At 40.9% G+C, this 26,649-nt stretch overlaps 1 protein-coding gene across 3 annotated transcripts; it reads left to right on the plus strand.

The window, feature by feature from the left end:
• The first annotated feature begins 269 nt into the window (after positions 1 to 269).
• ttc12 (tetratricopeptide repeat domain 12) lies at positions 270 to 24,970 on the plus strand. Of its 3 annotated transcripts, none has more exons than XM_028574576.1 (21): positions 270 to 450; positions 2,658 to 2,812; positions 3,135 to 3,156; positions 4,204 to 4,281; positions 4,396 to 4,517; positions 4,952 to 5,011; positions 5,591 to 5,662; positions 6,002 to 6,062; positions 10,130 to 10,318; positions 13,118 to 13,187; positions 14,443 to 14,531; positions 14,967 to 15,135; positions 15,799 to 15,894; positions 17,172 to 17,235; positions 17,396 to 17,530; positions 17,739 to 17,831; positions 18,802 to 18,870; positions 22,082 to 22,183; positions 22,541 to 22,640; positions 22,890 to 23,118; positions 24,630 to 24,970. In XM_028574576.1, the coding sequence occupies exons 1-21, from the start codon at positions 396 to 398 to the stop codon at positions 24,697 to 24,699; spliced, it is 2,100 nt and encodes a 699-aa protein (XP_028430377.1). In that variant the 5' UTR covers positions 270 to 395; the 3' UTR covers positions 24,700 to 24,970. The 3 variants fall into 3 exon arrangements, with proteins under 3 accessions (XP_028430377.1, XP_028430379.1, XP_028430378.1); XM_028574577.1 differs by lacking the exon at positions 270 to 450 and adding an exon at positions 3,441 to 3,488 and having other exon boundaries at positions 2,744 to 2,812; XM_028574578.1 differs by lacking the exon at positions 24,630 to 24,970 and having other exon boundaries at positions 22,924 to 23,078.
• The last annotated feature ends 1,679 nt before the right edge of the window (positions 24,971 to 26,649 follow it).

Below are 26,649 nucleotides of genomic sequence, written 5' to 3' on the forward strand. Positions count from 1 at the left end.
TCTTTGTACTGCATACAACATTACAACCATAGACGGTAGGTTACAACCTATTTATCTGTTGTCTAAGGGTACAAACCATAGACTGTATATTGTCTATGGTACAAACCGACCAATAAAACAACTTCACTGAATTCTGTTATTCTTTAATGTAATTATTATCTTCTACGCATTAGGCCTACTACTGTGGCATAACGTTAATGACATTGTGTGCAGTTTTAAGTTTAGTAGAGGAGTTTACGAGCAGCTTTGAATGCATCACGTCACTATGGTAACTCAACGCTGACTGAGACTTCTGACTGAAAGTCAGTGTGAAGAAATTTTTGCGTTAGACAAAATAGAGCTAGCTAGCTACGTATCTTGGTAAATAATAAAAGCAGGCTTGAAAAGGCAAAAGCATGATGGACAAACTTGAAGACTTCGAGAGTTTTTTGAAGAACGTTGATAAAATAAGTGAGTAATATAGCGGTGAACCTTTTTAACGCTAAAAATGGCTTAGGTTATCGGGCATCTGGTTATCTTGTGCCAGAATCAAGGGGAGCAAGAACGTTATTAGCTATCGCTAGCTAGTTTGCTAAATAGCTTTACAATCGGGTCAAGTATTGTTTGTAGAAACAGTTACTGTAAGTTAAGTTAACGTAACGTTAAATAATTGAGTGAGTTGGTATACCAACTCACTCAAATTATTGTTGTAACGTTAGCTAGTTCAGACAGTCCATTGTTTTTATAAAGCTAAAAGTTAGACAATAACGTTACCACTTAGGCTAATGTTACGTACAATGACGTTAACGTTAGCTACTGTTTCATGCAACCATACTTGGGATGGGCTAGCTATTTTGTTGTAGCCTATATGATCATTTCCACTTTGATGAAGTTGTTGGAAAGTTGTAACGTTATTCGTATATGGTAATTTGTATGTGGTAACATTTACAAGTAGGTTAGAATTAGGGAAATATGTATGAATTGTATGAAACTTCAATCAAGTCAAAATAAACAATGTTGGTAAACAAAGTATATATATTCACTACTGGTCAAAAGTTTTAGAACACCGCAGTTTTTCCAGGTTTTTATTGAAATTCATGCAGTTCAATGTCTTATTGTACTCTGAAATGAAAGAATAAAACAAATGAACAATTTAAGTTAAAAAAGAAATCATGGAATCAATTTATAAAGCAAAATGTATTCTAAATTTTTGACTCATCAAAGTAGCCCTCTTTGGCAGCTATAACAGCTGAACACACTCGTGGCATTCTTTCTACAATGGAAATCAAATATTCTTCAGAAAGTTCTTCCCAACTCTGTTGCAGAAGTTCCCATAAATGTGTGGCACTTGTAGGTTGCTTTGCTTTCACTTTTCTGTCCAGTTCATCCCAAACCAGCTCAATGGGGTTTAAGTCTGGCCACTCCATGTTTTTATGCTTTTTCCTAAGGTAGTTCTGGCATAGCTTGGACTTATGTTTTGTGTCATTATCTTGCTGTAGGATGAACCCCTGACCAACTAGGCGCATACCAGAGGGTAGTGCATGGTGCTGCGAAATGCTGTGGTAGCCGTTTTGGTTCAGGGTGCCTTTCACTCTGTACAAATCACCGACCCTGGCAAAACAGCCCCAGACCATCACGCTTCCTCCTCCATGTTTGACAGTTGATGTCACACACTGAGGAACCATCCTTTCGCCTACTCGATGGCGTACAAAAATCCTGCGTGATGAACTGAAGATTTCAAATTTTGATTCATCAGTCCATAACACCTTCTTCCAGTCTTCAGCAGGCCCAGGCAAGCCTCTTTTTCTTATTCTGACGTTTTAGCAATGGCTTTCTTTCTGCAACTCGACCTATCAAAGCTGCAGCTCGAAGTCTTCTCTTTACAGTTGAAACTGAAACTTGCTTATTACAACTACTATTAAGCTGTGCTTGAAGCTGTTGTCCTGTGAGCCGCCTATCACGCAAGCTGTTGACTCTCAGAAACTTGTCTTCTGATTCTGTTGTGGCTTTGGGTCTGCCAGACCTTTTCCTGTCAGAGTTTCCCCCAGTTTCTAAGTGCCTTTTGATGGTGAAGAATACTGTACTCAATGACACCTTGACTTTCTTCGCAATTTCTCTGTAGGAAAGACCAACATTCTTAAGTGTTATGATGGTCTGTCTCTCTTCCAGTGTTAAGTGCCTTTTTCCCGCAATTTTTATGGCAACACACCACTTTCTGCAGTACAATACTGTTCAAATAATGCTCACGAGGGTATGGTACCACAGTGTGTTCCAACAATACTTTTATACAAACAGAGGGGGTTGTAAGTAATCCAGACAAGTTGGAACACCTGTGTGAATTGGTAGCACCAACTTTCAAAGCTTGATCAGCCTCCATTGCTGCAGAACAGCTTTACGTTGTTTACCCATTTCTTGTTCCCTGAAAAAGGCCTTTTTGTAAAATTCTGGAATGTACATTCTTTTTCAGTTTTGGGTAACCTTACTTTTTTTTTAACCTCAGGCAGTTCACCACTTACCTTTGTACCATTTCAAGCTTGGACATTCATTGGACATGAACTGCTAAAATTTCAATAAAAAACAAAAAAAATTGGGGTGTTCTAAAACTTTTGACCAGTAGTGTATATATATATTTTTTTAATATGTGAGTATAGACTGTAAACAGTAAAATATATCTTCAGGTGAGATAGTGAAGGATCTAAAGTCCATTGATGCTGAAGTCCAGCAAAAAGCAATGGAGACAGCTGATTGCTACATTGCTGCCTTGGATGAACCCTGCAGGACAAAAGTCAACAAGACTACAATCAACACAAACCCACCACTTCAGCCTTCCTTGGTAAATACATGCACACAGTCACCAAAGTACAGTTGCACGTCTTCTCATGTTCTCTGTCCGTCTCAGTCTTTCTCTCTCTGTCTGTGCCTTGGTCTGTCCCTCAAGTGGTCTGTCTCTCTGGCTCTGTCTCTCTCTCTTGCCATCTCTGTCCCTCTCAATACATCACACAAACACACAGAGCACATTTTCACAACTTCTTGTTGTCTATCTTGGCCTTTTCATTTAAGAAAGAACAAGGTGATGTACAGTAAGTACTGTAATGACTAGATTGGTATTTTTTTTTTTAAACATTCTATTTTATTGTTCTTTTCCTGTTTTACAGGGTCTGCAGAATGAAAGTCCAGGTGAGTGGGTTATTTGGTTGTCCCTTCCACTTCATTTAAACATTGTTTAAGCAGACATATATGAAAAGTTTCTCTGAACCAAACAAAATACAGCAATAAAAATACTCTATGTATCTGTTTTTTTTTCTTCAAAGATTGTTCTGATTTTTGCTCATTATGTATCAGTAAGTAGTTTCTTGTAACATTTAAGGTCTATTTTTATGTGGCCAGTTGAAGTTTAGGGCAGACGTGACATTTTCCTGAGGCACAGTGAGATTTATCAATAAACTGCATCTGTTTGGCAGGTTGGTGACTCACCATGTGCCATAGTATGAAGAGAGATGTGTTACAAGGTGTGTCCTTAGCATTACAGTGGCCCTCTGGAATTTTAGTTTTGAGGGTGACCATGTTTTGCTCTATGTCCCACTTTCCTGCTCAGACCAGTTAGCTGGCAGAGGTTTGATAAGGGTGTGAAGTGAACTCGTCACTCCCTTATCAAACTGTCAGTATGTCAAGGTGAGGAGGGTTCTGCTATGGGTTAAAGGAAATGAATGATTGGACATGAGTGATATGTTTTTGTTGGTTTGTTTGTGGTTTGAGGACTCTTGCAATGCTTAGTGGATATGAGGCTTGTAGTATTAACTGTTTAGTCCACCAAGGCCCTACACTTAATATTCATTCATCAGACAATGTGGGAGAAGCCACGCAAAATTGCTAGGTATAGGTTAGCATGCATGTCTTTTATATATGTCTCTTGTATATAAAACGGCTTTTCATCATATTAACACTTCTTTTCAATTAATTCTGGGGTCAAACTCATCAATAACAGTTAAACCGCAAATGCACAAACCTGTTAGACCTCTGTGTGTCAAACCACTAATATTGAAGTTAACATAGCATACATTGAATTTGCAAAATTAGGATTAGACTGGACAGTATTGATGATTGGATTTTGCAATCTGAAGTATTGCCTGATGACAAATATCTTTAGAGTTATATCCTTTTCTGTTCTTGCACTCATGTTTAAGAGTTTTCCCTTTCCTTCCTTTTTTTTTTTTTTTTTACCAGTGAATTTCATGACGATTATGGAGAGAGATGCTGAAGACAGAAGTGTAAGGAGGATTGCAAAAGCAAAAAAGGCAACTGGTGTGTGATTCTCTGTTCCTTAAAGATGCTGTAGGAGGTGAACAGTTTGCATACTTGCTGCTCTGTTGGGCAAGCAGTATGTCCTTTTAAATGTTGTACCGTTTGTTACTGCAGCTCTCAAAGACAAGGGAAATGAAGCTTTTGCTCAAGAAGACTATGAAACTGCTGTGCAGTATTACAGTGATGGCTTGGCTGAACTACGGGACATGCAGCCATTGTACACCAACCGAGCACAAGTGAATATCTTCAACTATGTTTTTCATCTTTCAAATGTTTTATAACGACAACACAAATTGTGTTTTGTAATTTAATCCCATGAGTTTATCCCACACTGTGGGCAAAAGTGACTAAAGAAGAAGAAATCTGAGCTGGTTTTGTGTGCCTTTTACTGTAACAGAATGAAAAAAACATTTGATTTCAGACCTGAGGGTCTGCAGCTATTTTAATTTGAATATGATTATGGCAATGTGCAATTAAGTTAATTTAATTATCAATATGCTCCCTTCCAAAGACCCAGCATCTTGAAAGTCTGCTCTGTGGTATATTAATAACCAAACAATGCTACACAACTAATCACATTCTTTACTTGTGAGCCCACTCAGGCCAAGTTTATTTTGTGTCTGTTTTTTAATGCCCAGTTACCACCTGTCCAATGTTTAAATCTATTTAGGCCTACATCAAGCTGGGGAAGTACCAGGAGGCCATCAGTGACTGTGAATGGGCCCTGAAGGTAAGACCGAGCTGGGAACTGGGGTCAGTGTCTCATTCATCATAGTGTCATCTGAGGTACCATTCTTTGTGAAGCTTGGCGCTCAGAGGAGATATAGGAAAATGGGTTGAATGGGTTAACAGTGGGCTATGCTCTGTCCTGCACTGCACTGCACTCAAACAGAAACAGTAATAGATACACGATACAGCTAATCAGCTCTGCAGAAATGTTCTCTGGCGAGAAGGTTGTGTTTAAAAAAGTGGACAAAAATGAATAGCGTTCATGAGTTCTTCCTAATTTGGTAGTTTGTTTGGAGTTATGTTTTCTTCAGGTTACTCAAGCCAAATGCAAGTTTACAATGAAAAATTCTTGCTCTAGTTTTGGATGACAAGTATGCTCTATAAAGCAACTATGATTTTCTGTAATATTATATCTGTAACACATTTCTGGAGTGGAGGGTGTCTCTGAAGTTTAGATTGAACATTTCTCCCTTCCTGTGCTAGTGTTGTCAAGCAGAGACATAAATTCACCATTATGTAGATGTGTTGATGATGAAGCGCTTTAACTAATGCACTCACTTGATCATTTTCTCTCTGTCAGTGTAATGAGAGGTGCATTAAGGCGTACCTACACATGGGGAAAGCATATCTGGCATTAAAGAAATATAATGAGGTGAGAATGATTTCCTCCCATTACATCTCATCTAGCTATAGCAGAAACATGGCTACATAATTACAGTTGTATGCCAGGAATAGAGAATGAGAATAATAGCAGTATTATTTTTTTTAGAGGCATACATTAACAGGAAAATAGGCTTATATTTAACATTGATTTCTGGTTAAACTTTTTGTTAATGCAAGTATTGTAAAGTGCATCATAGTTTTCTATATACCACTCTTGTGCTGAGATACTGTTGTATTTTGGAGTGACCAGAATCATATTGATTTCCATAAGTTTAGAAGTGAAGCATATCTTATAACCAATAATGATCAAAATTCTTCTCTTTTTCAGTCCAGAAACTGCTTTGAAAAGATTGTGGAAATTGAACCTGCAAGGGAAAAGATGATGAAAGGTAAAGAAAATTGAATTCTTTTTTTTTAGGGGTTAGGAAAACTTTAATATATTCAAGTCCTTTAGTGATAACTGCCCTCATTTGCTATGTATCATTTCCAACCATTTTAAGTTGGTGCACATCTATGTTTTTTTCCCACATGACTCAGTTTGATTATCCATCCATCCATCCATCTTCGTCCGCTTATCCGGTGTCGGGTCGCGGGGGGAGCAGCTCCAGCAGGGGACCCCAAACTTCCCTTTCCCGAGCAACATTAACCAGCTCCGACTGGGGATCGAGGCGTTCCCAGGCCAGGTTGGAGATATAATCCCTCCACCTAGTCCTGGGTCTTCCCGAGGCCTCCTCCCAGCTGGACGTGCCTGGAACACCTCCCTAGGGGGAGGTGCCCAGGGGCATCCTTACCAGATGCCCGAACCACCTCAACTGGCTCCTTTCGACGCAAAGGAGCAGCGGCTCTACTCCGAGCTCCTCACGGATGACTGAGCTTCTCACCCTATCTCTAAGGGAGACGCCAGCCACCCTCCTGAGGAAAACCATTTCAGCCGCTTGTACCCTGGATCTCGTTCTTTCGGTCATGACCCAGCCTTCATGACCATAGGTGAGGGTAGGAACGAAAACTGACCGGTAGATCGAGAGCTCTCTTTTCGTCACAACGGTGCGATAGATTGAATGCAATACCGCACCCGCTGCGCCGATTCTCCAACCAATCTCCCGCTCCATTGTCCCCTCACTCGCGAACAAAACCCCAAGGTACTTGAACTCCTTCACTTGGGGTAAGGACTCATTCCCTACCTGGAGAAGGCATTCCATCGGTTTCCTGCTGAGAACAATGGCCTCAGATTTAGAGGTGCTGATCCTCATCCCAACCGCTTCACACTTGGTTGCGAACCGATCCAGTGAGTGCTGAAGGTCGCAGGCCGATGATGCCATCAGGACCACATCATCTGCAAAGAGCAGCGATGAGATCCCCAGCCCACCAAACTGCAACCCCTCCCCACCCCGACTACGCCTCGATATCCTGTCCATAAATATTACAAACAGGATTGGTGACAAAGCGCAGCCCTGGCGGAGGCCAACCCTCACCTGAAACGAGTCCGACTTACTACCGAGAACCCGGAAACAGCTCTCACTTTGGTCATACATAGATTGGATGGCCCTGAGTAGAGACCCCCTCACCCCATACTCCCGCAGCACCTCCCACAGTATCTCCCGGGGGACCCGGTCATACGCCTTCTCCAAATCCACAAAACACATGTAGACCGGTTGGGCATACTCCCAGGCTCCCTCCAGGATCCTTGAGAGTGAAGAGCTGGTCCGTTGTTCCACGACCAGGACGGAACCGCATTGTTCCTCCTCAACCCGAGGTTCGACTATCGGCCGAACCCTCCTTTCCAGCACTTTGGAGTAGACTTTACCAGGGAGGCTGAGAAGTGTGATACCCCTATAATTGGCACACACCATCTGGTCCCCCTTTTTAAAAAGGGGAACCACCACCCCAGTCTGCCACTCCTTTGGCACCGTCCCAGACTTCCACGCAATGTTGAAGAGGCGTGTCAACCAGGACAGCCCCTCCACACCCAGAGCCTTGAGCATTTCTGGACGGATCTCATCAATCCCGGGGCTTTGCCACTGTGTAGTTGTTTGCCTACATCAGTGACTTCCGCCTGGGAAATCGACGACAATCCCCCATTATCCTCCAGCTCTGCCTCTAACATAGAGGGCGTATTAGTCGGATTCAGGAGTTCCTCAAAGTGCTCCTTCCACCGCCCTATTACCTCCTCAGTTGAGGTCAACAGTGTCCCATCCTTACTGTAAACAGCTTGGATGGTTCCCCTTCCCCCCTCCTGAGGTGGCAAACAGTTTTCCAGAAGCACTTTGGTGCCGACCGAAAGTCCTTCTCCATGTCTTCTCCAAACTTCTCCCACACCCGCTGCTTTGCCTCTTTCACGGCAGAGGCTGCAGCCCTTCGGGCCCTTCGGTACCCTGCAACTTCCTCCGGAGTCCTCCGGGATAACATATCCCGGAAAGACTCCTTCTTCAGTCGGACGGCTTCCCTGACCACCGGTGTCCACAACGGTGTTCGTGGGTTACCGCCCCTTGAGGCACCTAAGACCCTAAGACCACAGCTCCTCGCCGCGGCTTCAGCAATGGAAACTTTGAACATTGTCCACTCGGGTTCAATGCCCCCAGCCTCCACAGGGATGCACAAAAAGCTCCGCCGGAGGTGTGAGTTGAAAGTCTGTTGGACAGGGGCCTCCTCCAGACGTTCCCAATTTACCCGCACTACACGTTCGGGCTTACCAGGTCTGCCCAGAGTCTTCCCCCACCCTCTGACCCAACTCACCACCAGATGGTGATCGGTTGACAGCTCTGCCCCTCTCTTCACCCGAGTGTCCAAAACATACGGCCTCAGATCAGATGAAACGATTATGAAATCGATCATTGACCTTCGGCCTAGGGTGCTCTGGTACCAGGTACACTTATGAGCATCCCTATGTTCGAACGTGGTGTTCGTTATAGACAATCCATGACTAGCACAGAAGTCCAACAACAAACAACCACTCTGGTTTAGATCAGGAGGCCGTTCCTCCCAATCACGCCTCCAGGTGTCTCCATCATTGCCCACGTGTGCGTTGAAGTCCCCCAGCAGAACAATGGAGTCCCCACTGGAGCCCCATGCAGGACTCCAGTCAAGGTCTCCAAGAAGGCCGAATACTCCGAACTCCTGTTTGGTGCATATGCACAAACAACAGTCAGAGTTTTCCCCCACAACCCGCAGGCGAGGGAGGCGACCCTCTCGTCCACCGGGTAAACTCCAACACAGCGGGCGCTCAGCCGGGGCTTGTGAGTATCCCCACACCCGCCCGGGGCGCCTCACACCCTGGGCAACTCCGGAGAAGAAAAGAGTCCAACCCCTATCCAGTAGTATGGTTCCAGAACCAAGACTGTGCGTAGAGGTAAGCCCCACCAGATCTAACCGGTAGCGCTCCACCTCCCGCACCAGTTCCGGCTCCTTCCCCACAGAGAGGTGACGTTCCACGCCCCCAGAGCCAGCGCCTGCCGCCCGGGTCTGGTCCGCCGAGGCCCCTGACCTTCACTGCCACCCATGTGGCATCGCACCCGACCCCAACGGTTCCTCCCACAGGTGGGAGGCCCATGGGCTGGAGAGATGGGAGCCACGTAGCTTGTTCGGGCTGTGCCCGCCGGGCTCCGTGGCAAACCCGCCACCAGGCGCTCGCCGACGAGCCCGCCCGCCTGGGCCTGGCTCCAGACGGGGCCCCGGGCTTCCTCCGGCAGGGTCACTCCATCTCTGCCTAGCTTTTTCATTGGGGTTTTTGAACCATTCTTTGTCTGGCCCCTCACCTGAGACCACTTTGCCTTGGGAGACCCTACCAGGAGCACAAAGCTCCAGACAACACAGCCCTCAGGTTCACAGAGACACACAAACCTCGCCACCACGATAAGGTGATGGTTCATGGAGATCATTGGAGATGGAGACATTTGATTATTATTCCATTAAATCATTTATACATTGTTGGTAATGGTTTTACCGCATATACCTTAAATTTAAAGTTAGACCAGAGCCCATCAAAAGTAGAATGGACACTCTCCATTGTTGTTGAGTTGTTTGTCAGTGATGTGGTCTCACTGACTGCAGCCCATTTAATTGCAAGACTTAATGCTAACCTGAAGCTTAATGTCAACTCTGTTGTTGCCCAGCCAAAACCTTCCCAGTAATTACAAACATAATTGTGTTTTAATACTATAGCTTTTTGTTTACAAATACTTTTGAAAATGATTCATCCAGCTATAAACTCTGAAAAATGTCTCTACATATTGCGCTAAATGTTTGGTCAGAACCTAACCTTCCTTTTTTTGTGGCTATCATCACACATATGTACACCATTTTGCAGTCTCTTTGCTATTGTCCTATGTGGTGCAGCATTACATTCCTAATACTTTTGCTTATGCTTACTGCTATGGTGGTATGATGGTAATAACTTTCTGTCAGACCGCAGTCTGCTTTCTCTTCTTTCCTATTTACCTCCTTTGCTTTCTCCATGCAGAACACCTGACCCAGGTAAATTTGGAAGAGGTTAGAGCGAGTCAGGAGATGAATGCAATGCAAGAGTTTGACAAGGGAGAGGCCAATGCCACAAGAGTGCCCCAGCTGCTGGAGAAGCTGTCAAGGCCCGGCCAGATTCCCTTGTACTACTGTGGAGGATTGGAGATTCTGTCACAAGCGGTTACTGACTGTAAGTGTTCTTTTGGGAGAAGTTTATTTCTACAATTATCCTTTTCCTTTAATCTCTTTGTACCCACTCTTACTTCAATATCCTGCTTCACTGATCCACCAACTGTATTTCCCGGTTCTATGGCTAGACGTATCAGAAAACTATATCAGCCTTCAGGCTAGGGTTATGAAGACTCAAAGGAGAAAAAACAGTCAATATAGTACTTAAGTACTCACAGCGAGCATTTTTGGGCATGGCATCAGGTGAAACAGGGCAGCTGCAAAAACTGATAGTTTCATGTCTTGTTCTATGACAATGGAAGAGAGCGGAGACCTAACACTGTCTATCACTGATTCCTCTTCATGCTCCATTTGCTTGTCACAGTAAAGCACCTTTCCAATATAGAGTATAAAGCCACAATGACAGAGCAAAACGTCAGAGGATAGGTATATGTACCATAACACTATGGAACACTATAAAATTACACTTAAACAGCTGCATAAAAAATGCTTTGCAGAACAATTTTGTTTGTGTTTTTATTTCCTTATCAGATCAATAAAAACAAGTTGTCTGCTATTTGGCAGTGCCTGGAAAGGAGTAAAACCTTCGGTGCTGGTATGATTTGATTTGCGACCTGTTTCTGATCATCACATTTAGCAGAATTAGACATTCCTTTGGTGTATACTGTAAATTATGTAATTTGGTTGCTGAACTGCTGAGTGGGCTGTTCCGAGACAGCAGTGTCAGCTGTTCCATCAGTTAAGTGACATGAATAATAAACTTTAAAAATGAAATGACTAACATTAAAATATTGTATGAGCTTGTAGTGTACAGGGTTGTGTAGGCAATGTTAGATGTATTTGGTGTTGAGAGCAGATATAAAGGGGGGGTTGTTATGGGATGGCAGCAAACACTACTACTAGTATTAAGCCTTCTGGGGCTGTCTTGGGTGCAATTTAATGAAACACATGTGATAACAGGTGTCCATTCCATAACCTCAGTGGCAGTACCTGCATTCAACCCTGTCAGATTTAGAGTAGTTAAGATAGTGAATGGTAGTATCTGTCCGTTGGCTTTGTAGATTTATGACAGCCTAGCCTGAGGTCCTGTAAATGGACAGCGTCTCTGGAAGATGCCAGGATTATCATTGCTGTTATCATCTCGTCACATGATGTGTTTTTATAGAGTTTATTTATAGTTTTTATATACTTTATGTAGAGTAAGCATATCAGTTTTTGATTGCTACTGACTATTTTACCTAAAGAAATGAAAACCATGACGGAGATGGGTTTGACTTTTTTGAAGGCATATATAGCAAATTTCACCATTTTTTATTTAATTAATTTAATGAGGTATTCTTTGAACACAGGCGTATTTCCAAGGTGGCAATCTGAATCACTTGCAAGGGCCCCTTCTCATCCCAATACATCGTTAGAGGGCCTCCTCTCTCTATGGACCCCAGTGTAACCGCACCGCCTGCACCGTCTATATTTATTCCCCTGGTCAGGGGTCATTTCTAGCAGCGTCCCTGAGCAAGAAAAAACAGCTCATAAAAACTTAGTTGAAAAAGAGCACTGGCCCACACTAACTCTTCATCAAAGTACCACTAAAAACAAGAGACAACAAATCCCATACTGCAACTTGATGGGGGAAATGATTCCAGACAACAAATCACATCTAATTTTAGCTTAGAACTAGCACAGTGCCTGTTGCTCAAGGTTTCAGAAGAGTGAAATCAAACAGGCTATGCAGGAACATGCCTCTCACGTCTCTAATTTCTTTTTAGTATGGTAAACAGAATCGTGATCTTGTGCTTGTGGAAAATTTGTTGGGCACAAGATTGCAAGATATGTATTTATACCAAGTCCTCTACTGAATGACAAGGAGGCATTGTAGACAGGCTGCAGCTGCTCTCCACCAGGTTGTTCACCACTCCTGTCAGCTGCTGATATTTTTGTAAATTATTTTGACCCAAGAAATGACTTTGAAACTCCACACCACTGATGTAACACGTTTTAGCTGTTGCCAAAAGGCAGAAATTGTGGCTTTTGGAAAACTACCTAGCAGTACAATTTGTCAAGGTCAATGGCTCTCTCCAGAGTTTTTTTAATTTGTTATATTTCAGCTAAGAAAGAATCTGTAAACAAGTAGTTCTGACATGCTTCACACCATTGCTGCTCTCATACGGGGCTTGTATAATTTCAGGTACTTTGACCACACAGCCAAGATGGATGAAATTTTTTCAAGTGAAGATTGTCGCTCAGTAAACCAAGTAAAATCACCAGTAAATCATTGTGTAATGCTAACTCTCTATTTTGTTTTAACTTGTATGTATCACTGTTTGTAATACGCTGTATTCCTTTGCACTGGCTAGCCACAGCAGAATGGCAAATGTTTCTTATCAAATCACTCTTTTTTCTTCATTTAGAAGAATAAAAGTGTACTGTCACATGATATAATACCTGTCTCACTGTGCCATTCAATGGAAAAGGGCAACACTTACATAACTCACAACTGAAAGGATATCAGCAGGGCTGACATTACAAGCTTTTCCCCCTAAAAGTGCTCCCTCACTACCCTACTCTACGTTCTGTAGATGTTAACTCATTATAAGTGGAAAAAAGAACCATTCCTCTCTTCACCTTCATCTGTCCACACATTTTATTTATTCTTTTCTCTCGTGCCCTTGACTGTAAACCAGTGAACAAAGCAAGCTAAACTAAGAGAGACGTGTTGTGTTTCTCTAAAACCCACAAGGCTACCTGGTGATGACATGTAGTTTTCTGCCTTCTTACACTATCTACTGTTCTCTTTTAACAGGTACAGGACAGACCCTTTTCAGACTGAACAATGGCTTTAGTATCATCAGCAGCAATGACACGGTGAGGAGGTAAGAAGACCAGAGGGAGAGGTAGCTGTCAGCCCTCAGTGGAGCTTTGACAGATGGAACCAGAGACAGGGCCATACAGAGACAACGATGGCCTAAACTAGAGAGATCATTCTCCGCCTGCCCTCGCTCTCTCTCTCTCTCTCTCTCTCGCTTGTTGTTTGTGTGATTGCGAGAGGAAAAGATGATCACACTGAAGATTGAGATGAGCACTGAAATGAGCAAAGGCCCTATGTTTTGTCCATGAAAGAGGGGGTGTTTTGTACAAGGTACAAATTATGACTCCCTCATGTCAGATCAGTAAGGTTATTATTAACTTGTCACACATTTTCATCTTGCCCCATTGTCAGCACTGTCATTATTCAAGTTAGAACACAGTGTCACGAAAATAGAGAATGCAACCAAATTGTAGTCTGAGCTTGATGAAAATGGTCAATAAGGATACTGTTGGGAGATATAGCCAGACGCAACCAACTAATACCTATGTAAGCCATGTCACAAAGAAGGCCAGTGCATTGTTGCCTACTATAGAAAGCTTTAAAGGAGTGGAGCCTGAATATTTTATTCAAGTTGCTCCCTGGTATTGAATGCACAGGTCTCCAAAAAAGTGCAAAAAAGAAGAAAGAAAACCCTGTTTATAGAAAAAAGGCATTGTCAAGATGGCTAATGTTATAATTTATAACAGATAATGGGATAAGAAATCAGACTATAACCTTCAGCCATCAAGAAGCAGCACATACAAGCTTCCTCAGGGCAGAGACAACAATTGCAAACCCCTTAGTAGGATAACAGATGCCTTCTCAGGTAGCATGTGAGTGATGGCCAAGTGGCTATGTCACACAAGGTTCTTACATCAAATATAGATAAATGGAAGGGCAAAGTGCATTATGATGTTCACATGTAAGTGTAGTATCAGTTCCAATGCATACTGTATGCTAAAAATATATAGCCATACTGAAATACATTTTCATCATTCATTATTTTTGGATAGTAGAATGCTCTTTAGTACATACAAACAGGGCTCTGCTGCTGCACCAAGATTGCTTAATATCCATATGAAATTAAATGGCATCTTGCTCTTTATGTTGAATTATGTTGAATGTGTCTGATGTAATTAACTGATTCTTGACCCTAAAGTAAATATTGGACATGCGTCATGTGTTACATTTTGATTTTGTAGTTTTCATTTGGTTTCCATCCTTTATGTTGTGTTGAGATACATCTTTACTGGCATACTTGAGTTTTACTTTCTCTACAGTTGCCTGTTGCAGAAAACAAAGGATCCAGACAGCCAGGAGTTGTGTGTGTCTGTTCTGAAATTATGGAGGGTTATTTGTTGTGGAAACGGTATGTAGTTATTGGATTACACTTCCTTTTCTGTTTTCGTCCAAGTAGAAATTTGCTCTCACTGAGTTAGCAGGAAATAAAAAGAAAAATTAAGTAATTGAAATACGTCTATAATCCTCTATAATTGCATTGTGTCATTACTGCACAGCTTGTCAATGTGATACTTGCACCTTCTCTTTTGTTAAGCCTTTATTTGCACAAGCTGTGTGGGCACATCAACTGTTTTTGCCAACTGTGATAATTTCTTTACACTGCTATTCACGTGTCTGTGTGTTAATACCATATGAACAACAACACATTTCTTCCATATCAACACAAGTATAGTGTTCATGTAATTGGGTTTATGGACTAGGTTGTTGTTTCTTTGGGAACATAACACGGTACTGTGTCCAGTGAGCGCATTTTTTTTTATTCATGTTTTCCTTTTGCTTTCAGATGAAAACCAGAAAATGTTGATGACATGCCCAGTCACCAGACGGTCCATTGTTTACTTGGTAACATCAGAGCATGTTGCTGTGCAGGAAGAATGCCTGGCATTAATATGTTTGTACTCACAGATGCCACATGGCAGACGTTTGGCCATTGACAACCTGAATGTGCACATGTAAGACATTTGTTTATTTTATTATTTATTTATTATTTATTATTATTATATTAATGTTGTCATTAGATGCAACTAATGCAACCATGCAACTTCTTTATTGTCCTGGCTATACTGTGTATTTAACAATGCACTTTTTTCTTCTTTTTGCACTTCTGGTTGTACGCAAACTGGATGTTGTTGACTTTGTACTTGTACTCTGCACAATGACAATAAAGTTGAATCTAATCTAATGAGAGGAATAACATAGCTGGAGTAAGAATATACTAATATGTAGACAGAGATGGTAGACTTACTGTATGTTCTAATGAGCCAAATTATTTTGTAATACTTTTTCCTTTATCTCCTCCCATCCCTATACTTTTTGCATTTCACATTGTTCCCTTTCTAATGAAATCAGTCCAGGGGCTTTAGGTGATTTGATTTGTTTGTGATCGTCAGTCAAACTGCCATGTCCAATTAATGAGATTTCAAGAAGAAAATATATTATACATCATCATCTGCAGCTGATTGGATTTTCAGAGGATTAGGAAAAATTAATACTATTACTCCTTTTTGGCATTATTATAATACGGATATATTATTCTGTCCATCCTCTTTCTCTCCTCTCTCTTTTTTCTCCTCTCTTGTTCTTTATCTTGCTCTACTCTTAATCTGGATCTAAAGGTTAGTGAGGAACCTCATGGCGTGCATCTCAAAGCCAAAGCAGCAGCAGGAGAACACAGCGGTCAACATTCTGGAGAACTTTGCAGCAGAAAACAAGTATTACTGATATACAGCCTAACTAAAACACCACAGTTATTCTCCTCACATCTTAGAACATGTTGAATTTGATCTCTGGACGAGGAAATACATACAGTGCTGCTCATGAGTATAGGAACCCCTGCTAAAGTTGACTAAAAAGAGGAATAAAAAAAAAAATCAATTAATTAATGCCTTAATTGAAAAAATGAGGAAAAATCCAACCTTTGAGAACATCAATTTTCTTTGTGATTGAATAATGTTTGTAAATAAATAAATGTTCTTCCTTAAAATACAGGGGGTATAAGTATAGACACCCCTATGTTAAATACCCATAGAGGCAGACAGATTTTCTATTTTTAAAGGCCAGTTATTTCATGGATCCAGGATACTAAGCATCCTGATAAAGTTCCCCTGGCCTTTGGAATTAAAATAGCTCCACATCATCATATACCCTTCACCATACCTAGAGATTGGCATGGTTTTATTTCAGTTAGCCTAATAGCTGGTTTGATTTGCATTGAGAGATGATCTTATGGAAAGTACCCCATTTCCAAAAGATGATTTTTTTTTTATTCCTCTTTTTAGTCAACTTTAGCAGGGGTTCCTATACTCATGAGCAGCACTGTATTTTCAGATACAGAATTCAGAATATGACCCACCAGATAGTCAAGTTTCCTCCCACACATCATATCCATCCAAGCACTTTAAAATGCATTGTTGCATCATGATAGGAAGGGTCCTCTGAGAAATGGAAAGTGTGACATCTTTAATAATTCAATATGTGCGATCCAAGTGTTTATGTCACTTGAAAGCAAAAGGCCGTTCTCAACCTGTTTTTCTCTCTGGTGCCTCCATGAAAACAAAACATGAAAGGACAACCCAGGCTCTACAACACAGCAGGAAATAAGTTCAAAGTGTCAAGCAGTGAAATGGGGAGATCAATTTTCCCTGTCTATAGCTCAAAGAGAGTTACTCAACACAAATGTGTTATCCTACAGAGGTTTCACTTCAGTGTAAAGGCTCAGCTGGGTCAATGTTGGGCTTTCAAGGATATTTTTGGAGTAAAAATGAATACACTACACAACAGGTCCAAATTTCACATTGATTCAGAATCATACAAATCTCTCTATATACAGTCTGGGTCTCAGGTGGTTTCTGATGCACCATAGGCACTTATTTGTTTAATAGGGGAAGGCCTTTAACCATTGTGCATATTTATAGATGTATACTGCCCTATACATATTATATATCTTACATGTACATCAGAAATATTTTTCAAATACTTTTTCTTACAGATTTTGCATTCAGCTAAGGGACGTGTTGACAGACTCTGTTATTGTGCCATTCACAAAACTACTGGTAAGAGGTGTATTGTAGATACAAAGTTTCATGTTGATTTACAGTATGTGCTGAATATGTATCAGTGTGTTTATGTGTGTGTGTGTGTGTGTGTGTGTGTGTGTGTGTGTGTGTGTGTCTGTCTGGGCAAATCTGCACATCTGTTTTCTTCATTTTTTAGAGCAATATAAGCAAATCCAATCAGCATGTCCTTGCATCACTGATATCAGCTATTGGCTGTCTGGCTCAAGATGACGTCATCTGTCACAGTTTTGCTCATGATCAAGAATGTTGGAAGGCCTTTGTGGAAGCCATTGTTAGTATCTTCACAGACTGGAGTCTTTGCATCGAAAAGTACAAATCATTTGTTCATTGAGTTGAATTCAGATGCCACAACACACACCACAGTAGTCTGAATGACACAATTAGACATTTTTAGTCTGTCTTGGCTATTATGAAAATGTTTAGCTAGTTTTTAAACTCACTATGCATTAATTCAGTGTATATGTTGGCTGTCATTGCAGAGGCAGTGCAGTGCATGTGAATACAAAGCGGTAATTTACCCCATGCTTGGTTTGATCATCAATCTTTCATCTATCACCTCTCCAATCATTCAGGTAAGACAAGTGATGTGTGATACTTGATGTGTGATATTTACCTTGCCTGGGGTGTCAGTTATGCATGGCTATGAGTCAAATCAACTTCTGTCCTTATCTCTTGCCATCTTAATAGTGGGCACTGTATTAACTGACGTAATGATGATACTGTATCTTAGGTTGAGCTGAATTGTCATTCAGGGTGGGGCCACCTTAAAAGAATGATATGTTTTGACCAGGGACGTGCACAGACATTTGGAGGGACTATTGCTCTAATCTGGAAAAAAGGCAGTTGACCTTTAGACTGCAGCTGCACTCAATGATTCTGGTTGAGATAACTAATGTTATGATTTGGCACCATAAAATAATATTTGTTTATATACAGTAGTGCATACATATACAGTAGTGTATATATATATTGCTTGTTTTAACAGAGTGGCTCCGTCTCCTTCGCTGGAGCTCACGCTATCTGCATTTGGGCTTGGGGTTGGGTTGGTTGTCGCTGTCTTGTGTTTAGTGGTAGTCAGAGCGTGCAGTGAGACAGCGTGAGCAGGGCATCCGCCCACCCAGCCAGTCATCATCGCATTTGCAACGGTGTCATCATCCCCACCCCTGCTCTCTCCAGGCAGCTGATGCCCAAGCCTGACACCTTGCGCTTCATTCAACCAAATTGTAGTAACGCGCCACTTTACATTCTTAGTAACGATAACGGCGTTGCAACGATGGGAAAAGTAATTAATTAGATTACTCCGTTACTGAAATAACGCGGTTAGTTACTCCCAACACTATATATATAAAATAAAGAACAATTACAACATGACTACAGCTCAAAGCTCAAGTGGATTTTTTTGGTTACTTTTCACAGGGCATTTGTCATAATCTTAAAAAGCATTTAAAGCCAATGCACAAGGGAAGAAGAGGGAGCCATGATGTGTGATGTCACCTATGTATGTGAAAATTGGTTTAGCCACGTTTGCTCTCCTTTCTGTAGGAGCATGCTGTTTCACTCTGTGACTGCTGCCTGGGCCTGCTGAGGGATAGAGACGGAGGCGTCATAACTGTGAGTGAACCTTACTTTAGTGGTAATCATTCAACCAACACTACAGTACACTACAGTACTCAGGAGGGTTGAAAAATCAGAATTTCCACCAGCTTTCCGAACGCAGGGCAGCTCGCATGAAATAGACCTAGCGCGTTTCTTGAGTGGAACAGAGTGCCGCTTCACCCACGCTTCTGGGACGCGCCGTGACGCGGGTGCTGAAATATCAACCATTGACTTGAATGGCCGCGATTGCTCGTGAGGGTTGCGGTGCCTCCAGAACGCAGCGCAGACGCGCCCAGTAGAAAAACACATCATACACTCAACAGAATTATAAATGCAACACTTTTGTTTTTGCCCCCATTTTTTATGAGCTGAACTCAAAGATCTAAGACTTTTTCTATGTACACAAAAGAACTATTTCTGCAATTGGCACGCTGACTGCAGGAATGTCCACCAGAGCTGTTTGAATTGAATGTTCATTTCTCTACCATAAGCCGTCTCCAAAAGGCGTTTCAGAGAATTTGGCAGTACATCCAACTGGCCTCACAACCGCAGACCACGTGTAACCACACCAGCCCAGGACCTCAATATCCAGCATCTTCACCTCCAAGATCGTCGGAGACCAGCCACCCGGACAGCTGCTGCAACAATTGGTTTGCATAACCAAAGAATTTCTGCACAAACTGTAAGACACCATCTCAGGGAAGCTCATCTGCATGCTCTTCGTCCTCATCGGGGTCTCGACCTGACTGCATGTGTCGTCATCACCGACTTGAGTGGGCAAATGCTCACATTCGATGGCGTCTGGCACTTTGGAGAGGTGTTCTCTTCACGGATGATTCCCGGTTTACACTGTACAGGGCAGATGGCAGACAGCGTGTATGGCTTCGTGTGGGTGAGAGGTTTGCTGATGTCAACGTTGTGGATCGAGTGGCCCATGGTGGCGGTGGGATTATGGTATGGGCAGGCGTATGTTATGGACAACGAACACAGGTGCATTTTATTGATGGCATTTTGAATGCAGAGATACCGTGACGAGATCCTGAGGCCCATTGTTGTGCCATTCATCCACGACTATCACCTCATGTTGCTGCATGATAATGCACGGCCCCATGTTACAAGGATCGGTACACAATTCCTGGAAGCTGAAAACATCCCAGTTCTTGCACGGCCAGCATACTCACCGGACATGTCACCCATTGAGCATGTTTAGGATGCTGTGGATCGGCGTATCCGACAGCGTGTTCCAGGTCCTGCCAATATCCAGAAACTTCTTTTTTTTTTTTTCGGACCCCCCCAAAACAGTAAAACTGCATATTTTATTGTGGCCAGTCTAAGGCACACCTGTGCAATAATCATGCTGTCTAATCAGCATCTTGATATGCCACACCTGTGAGGTGGATGGATTTTCTCGGCAAAGGAGAAGTGCTCACTAACACAGATTTACACTGATTTGTGAGATGAATATTTGAGAGAAATAGTTCTTTTGTGTACATAGAAAAAGTCTTAGATCTTTGAGTTCAGCTCATAAAAAATAGGGGTAAAAACAAAAGTGTTGTGTTTATAATTTTGTTGAGTGTATATGTACAGTAGTTGCTTCACTGTATCATAACTGACATTCTGGTTATATTACGGTGTCGGACCAAGAAAGGTTTGAAAAATATTATTACTGACAAAGTTTTACAGTTGTTGAAGACACTTGTTTAAAACTTTCTCTTGTTTGTTTTCCAAACTTCCATACATCCTATAGGGCATAAAACCATCCTTTCAGGTAACTAGATAAAATTAAGACATTTGTCTTGAGTAATGGGCCTTTTCTTGTGAGCACACTGGCAATGTGCCCCAAAAGGTGGAATCCGCAATCCATAATGTTCAGATGATTGTATATATGTGTCATTACAGATGATTAAAACTTCAGCTCCAGGTGCTGTTGTCTGTGCTAATGGCTGTTATAGCAGTTTCACACTGCCTATGCAATGCCCTCAGAGTTCCACACTTCCAACCATCTGTCACTTTCCTCAGTTTTAGTGCTCACTCACTGCATGGCTGGAACGTTTTCTTCATTGTCTCCTGATTTCAACATTTTTATTGAATATCCTGAAAGTTTTTCTCTGTTCTTGTCTTATCTTGACTTCACTTTCCTCTCTAATACATCATAATGGTTACAACAAAGCTCTAAAACCCCAAATATTGCTGCTTTAAAATAAAACTTATGTCCATTTAGGTTTAGCTTTCTTGAGAGGAGGTGTAAGGAGCATGCATGCGTGAGCCAAGGAGTACTACCTAGTTTGCCCATGCCATTTAATTCTATTTTAGTCACTTTGCACCAACCGTGAAAGAAAATGCCACTCTAGTAAAACATGTTGTAAACATTCAATGACTAGGCCACTAGGAGGCTAAATAACTCCAAAACAAGCTGACAGACACACAGCCTAACATATAGTATTACTGCCGTAAAAAGTTGGCCATCGTGTTAGCAAACAAATTCCTTTTAATAAATATAACAGACATGAAGCGACAACATAATCACATTGGAGCTGTAGTAGGAGTATGTGGTAGGCTCTTAACTTGGATTTGGTCTCGTGATATGATCGTTTTGCCATATTGCCCACCTCTACTGGGGAGGCAGTGTACAGTGGGTTAATCAGTATTCTGGGAAAATGGCTGCCTGCTGCTGCTATGAATGTGATACTCAGCTGAAAGCTGCAGTGGGTAAAAGGGAAGATTATCAAAAAGATCACTCAAATGAGTAATTTGAGCCCTTGATTTACAAATAATGATCTCCAATTACTAATTTGCACACTAAATACACTTATTTTGTCGTCTTTATTGACTAATTCATGCCCTCAAGTTACTTTATATGTGCCCTCAAAATACTGTTTGTTAAAAAATCTGATTCAACAAATCTCTGCAAGACAAAGCACCCATGTGTGACCTCTAGATCTTATTTGCTTCTAATCTTGTGCTCTCTTTTTATTATCCTGTTCACTATCATTTTATGTTCAGTCAAATATGTTTTCAGGCAAGTCTCTCACTGTCTTTACAATGGACTTTCTGTACTTTATTGCTGCAAACACCCTCCATAAAAGCCTTTACACTGATTTCACATTTTTTCCTTTCCTATTCCCCACCTTTTTCCAACTACGCTTCCATTCTCTTTGTCTCCAGTAGGAGCTGGTTTTCTTTGGTATCTCCGTTTCTAATGCCAACATTCTTCTTTGTCTTCCAGAGAGCCACAGGCGTGCTGAGCACTGTCCTCCCTCAGTCCCCTGAGGCCATTCAACACGTTATTCAGGGGAATGTGGTCCGGACCATGTGCAGGCTGTTAAAGGTGCATAACTGTACATACTGTACAGCACAAGTATCTGTGAAAACATCAACACTTATTTGTATTTCCCTACCATCTTTAAATTGATTTGTTATTCTTAGAACGGCCCATGACGACATATACCCTTAAACATTCCCTGTCATGATCTAAAGACATGATGAAAACATGCTATTGAAAAAACAACTACTTTTGTATAAAGTTCTGTACTTATATTAACGTTTCTGAATGGGATCAATATTTGAAGTATGTATTCTTCTACTAATTCCACTACAGTTTAGTTTTTGTCAGCATGATGTTAGAGTTTACAAATATACATTCAAATTGTTTAATGTCTTGTTGATTTTGTGTCTGCCTACCCAGGGAACAGGGCAGACTGCCACTAAGTACGCCATTAAGACTCTGACTGTGTGCACTGCTGCCAGTCACTCGGCACGGGAGGAGCTGGTGAAGTCTGATAAAAGTGAGAAATGACAGACGTGTTACCATTTCTTTTACAAGCTCTTTCATTAGTTTATGAATAATATTGTAGGGTTGACCTAATATGCAAATTAAGTATATGTATGTGTGTGTCTACATTTGTATGCATACTGCATAAATGTGAGTGCACTGTGCAGTATATCTGTTGAGTCACATGTCATTAAATGTGTGTTTGTTAATTCAAAAATGCTATTCCCTTCTTATTCCCCTTTACATTTATCATTCTACACAGAGCTGTCTGTTTTACGTTATTTGCTGGGTTCCAGCTGTGATGAGATGGTGTCAGGAAATGCAGCCCTGTGCTTGGCCCACTGCTTTGAATTAGAGGGAGTTGCCAGCACCCTGCTGGGAACTGATATTGTGCTGCTGCTGCTGCGCCACGCTGCAGGGGACGCTAAGAGGACAGCCGTGCGTCAAAATGCAGCAATTGCTCTGGGGAAGCTGTGTCGATCTGAGCCCAGGTGCCCTCTCACCTCACTCTATAAACCACATGCCGCTGATTGCATTTCAGAAACTAGCCTGAAGGACCATTGATAGGCGAGATGAAATGCCTCACTGAAATGTGATAATGTGATGTTTTGGCTCTGGTCACACATTAGGCAAATGTATTGACTTCTAGCTCAGGCTGACTTGAAATATTCAAAATGTTTATTATAATTGTATTTGCATCTCAAAGTCAGCATATATATATATATATATATATATATATATATATATATATATATATATATATATATATATATATATATATATATATTTGGGGTCACTTTCCATTCCATTCCAGACAGAGATCTGAGATCAGTTGCATTGGTTTTTTTAATCAGGGCAGCAGTTTTTAGATGACATTATGTGCTTACATAATTGCAAAAGAGTTCTCGACTGTTGTAGAAAGAAGTGGCTGATCTTTAATGCAATATCTACATTGCCCATTATCAGCAACCATTCATCCAATGTTCCAAAGGCACATTCTGTTTACTAATCTGATATCATTTTAAAAGGCTAACTGAGAAAACTTTGGAGAACCCTTTTGCAATTATGTAAGCACATAATGTAATCTGAAAACTGCTGCCCTGGTTGAAAAAACAATGCAACTGATCTCAGCTGGTATTCTGTCTATAATGGAGTGGAATGGAAATTTCTAAGTGACCCCAAAACTTTTGACCGGTAGTGTGTGTGTGCGCGCGTGTGTGTGTGTCTCTCTCTCTCTCTCTATATATATATATATATATATATATATATATGTCTTTCTGTGCCTACTACCACTTTTCTCTTATATATTTGCAGTTAATTGGTTAATCATGATGGATAGGCTGATAGCCAGCAGCAGATTAAGTCATGTCATTAATTGCACTGAATGCATTTTTAGATTCTGTTTTGACTTCATAATATTAGTCTCAGGTTTCAAGGCAAGTTTGTGATCTGGTCGTAGTCATCATTAAATTTGTTTGATTGTTTAATCGAACTTTAGTTAATTTAGTCCATCGTCATTGCTGTCTTACAGTATGTATTACACAAAAGCTATAAGTGTACATTGCCTACAAGTTTACAATATTGTAAACTTGTAGGCAATGTACACTTAAAGGGAAATACTGAACTTAACGTACGAGAAGCTATTTAGCTTCTCGTACGTTAAGTTCAGTATTTCCCTTTATTGTTTTTTTTTGTACTGCAGGGTAAAATTTAAGTGTAAACACCTTTTTCTCTCTACAAAATGATATTGTGCTGCTGCAGGCCATCTTCCATATAGTGCAGCACCTCTCTGATTATGTGAGTATAATTGTTGTGTTGCACTGGAATCTTCGTTAATAATGGAAGAGGGCAGCAGCAAATATGTCTCTTTGTTCCTGGGACCATTTTTACTGTACCTTCAGACTACAAAGCTCGGCTGTGTGTTGATGATGTGTTGAGCTTTAGTTCACTGAACACACCGTCACTGTGCTTTCTTTTAATGAACTGCTTTCTTCAATTCCAGACATGTGAACAAACTCCGAGAACTGCAGGGCCTTGAGATCCTGCACTCCTGTATGAAGCTCATCACATGAACCCAGTACAACATTTTATTATCTCTTCTCTTATTATCAGTCTTGTTGTTTTGGGCCAGTCCTGGTATCATAAAATGTAATAATAATTTTCTTTTCTTTTTTTTTTTTTTTAAAACTCTCATCGTTAATTTAGATTCCAATCTATATCCATCATTTTTAAATGATATGGATTTTTTTTTTTGCTGTCTTGAGAAGATTCAAATATTTATTTCATTTCAATAAGATTCTGCTCCTAATTGCTTCATCTACATAAACAAGGTAATAAACATAAGCAACGTTCTTGGCTGATCTTTAAGCGTCTGTTATATACGGTGGCCGACAGGGGCACACAAACTGCAACTTTATGAAACACGCAAATAGACAAAACACAAGCAAATTAAGAAAACATCTTCATTCATTTGACAACACATAGCAAACATGCTGCATAGACACACAACACAACCAAATACACAAACGCGCTGCAAATACAAAAATGATGCAAAAAGAAAAGCACACACGTTTCATTAAGTTCTAATGTGTTTGCCCGTAGTTATAAGATTAGAATATCGTTAATATTTTATTGCAGAAAATATTTGTCTGAATACTAAATTCTAAATATATGACAGAATACACTGCTAAATCAAACAAGAGCTTGCTTATACAGTGATACAAACGGTAATTGCTGGATTGTGAAGGACTGATATCGATCAGGCAGCATTAACATACTGATGGGATTTGAAGTGAGACATGGATAAGAGGTTTATGGATTTTCATAGGGGCATTTACTTAACCCGTCTCTTATTTACCATGAGGCAAATTATGGCGTATACGGCTTACTTAACAGCCGGTGTTACAGGCAATTTTGTCAGCCATACCTATATGTGACCATAATCACAACGCTAATAAAGAGTGTGTCCTAAAGGGTCTTTTTACTTTGTGCCGGCCTTTGGTATATCTCTTATTTTTTGGTTCTTTAGATGTGTGGTCGGTTTGTATATTTTTTGGGGGTTTCATTTCCAGAAAAGTGCAGTTGAGTTCTGTATATATTACTGATAAAAAACTACTGTGTAGGATTCTCGTGATGACAGTACTGGAAGGACAAATCATCTCGAAATAAACTAATTAGCATTTTATTGCGAATGTTTAGACTAAGTTGGGGGTCTGCCAAATTTGCATGTCTTTGAAATATGAGGATTATTTTAAACTCACAGAGAGGGCTGTGTCCAGGATTTTAATGTGGAATTTTCTTTGCTGCGCGACAACAGCACTAACCACTGCACTACAGTGCTGCTCTCACTATTGACTGTTGAGCCCAGCCACTATTAGAAGGTCAGAGCTATAACTCTGCTAGCATAATGTTTGCACACCCATTGGAACTGGAATGACATTTGCTTTCACCTTAGCTACACTATATTATGAAAAGGTCTGAGGTTGTGATTTTAGGTGACTGAGAGTGTGTTTGTGGGTATAGGCTATGTGCAATTTCACACCAACCTGTGATTGGAAAGCTTTTGTGGAAAAGGCTGGCATCAACAATGTTGAAAACTGTTTTTAGACCTTAGGCCATGTTGAGTTTTTAGCCATGATAGTGATGTACAGTAGATCTACAGTAGTTCTAGGGATGACCATGACAATACAGAATATGGTATTTTATTGCAAGTCACTTTAAGTAGAAATGAATCTCCGGTTTGTCATACAAAGTTTCAGTTCCCAATGACTTCTCGAATCACTGAGTTAAAGAGCAGATGAGAAGGTATACCCTAATTCTTTAGAAATAATGTCAGTAATGTTAGCACTAATCTATGCCACTTTCAAAATAGTTTATTAATATCATAGTTAAACAATAAATGAGTACGTTAAATTGATATGTAATTTGTTACACTGTAACATCTTTTGTACCTGACTACGCAGTACCTGCAGTGACTGTAAAAGGAACGGCTACAGAGAAATTTAATCCACGTATAAATGAAC

This window comes from Perca flavescens, chromosome 3 (assembly GCF_004354835.1).
Source record: "Perca flavescens isolate YP-PL-M2 chromosome 3, PFLA_1.0, whole genome shotgun sequence".
Classification (NCBI taxonomy): domain Eukaryota; kingdom Metazoa; phylum Chordata; class Actinopteri; order Perciformes; family Percidae; genus Perca; species Perca flavescens.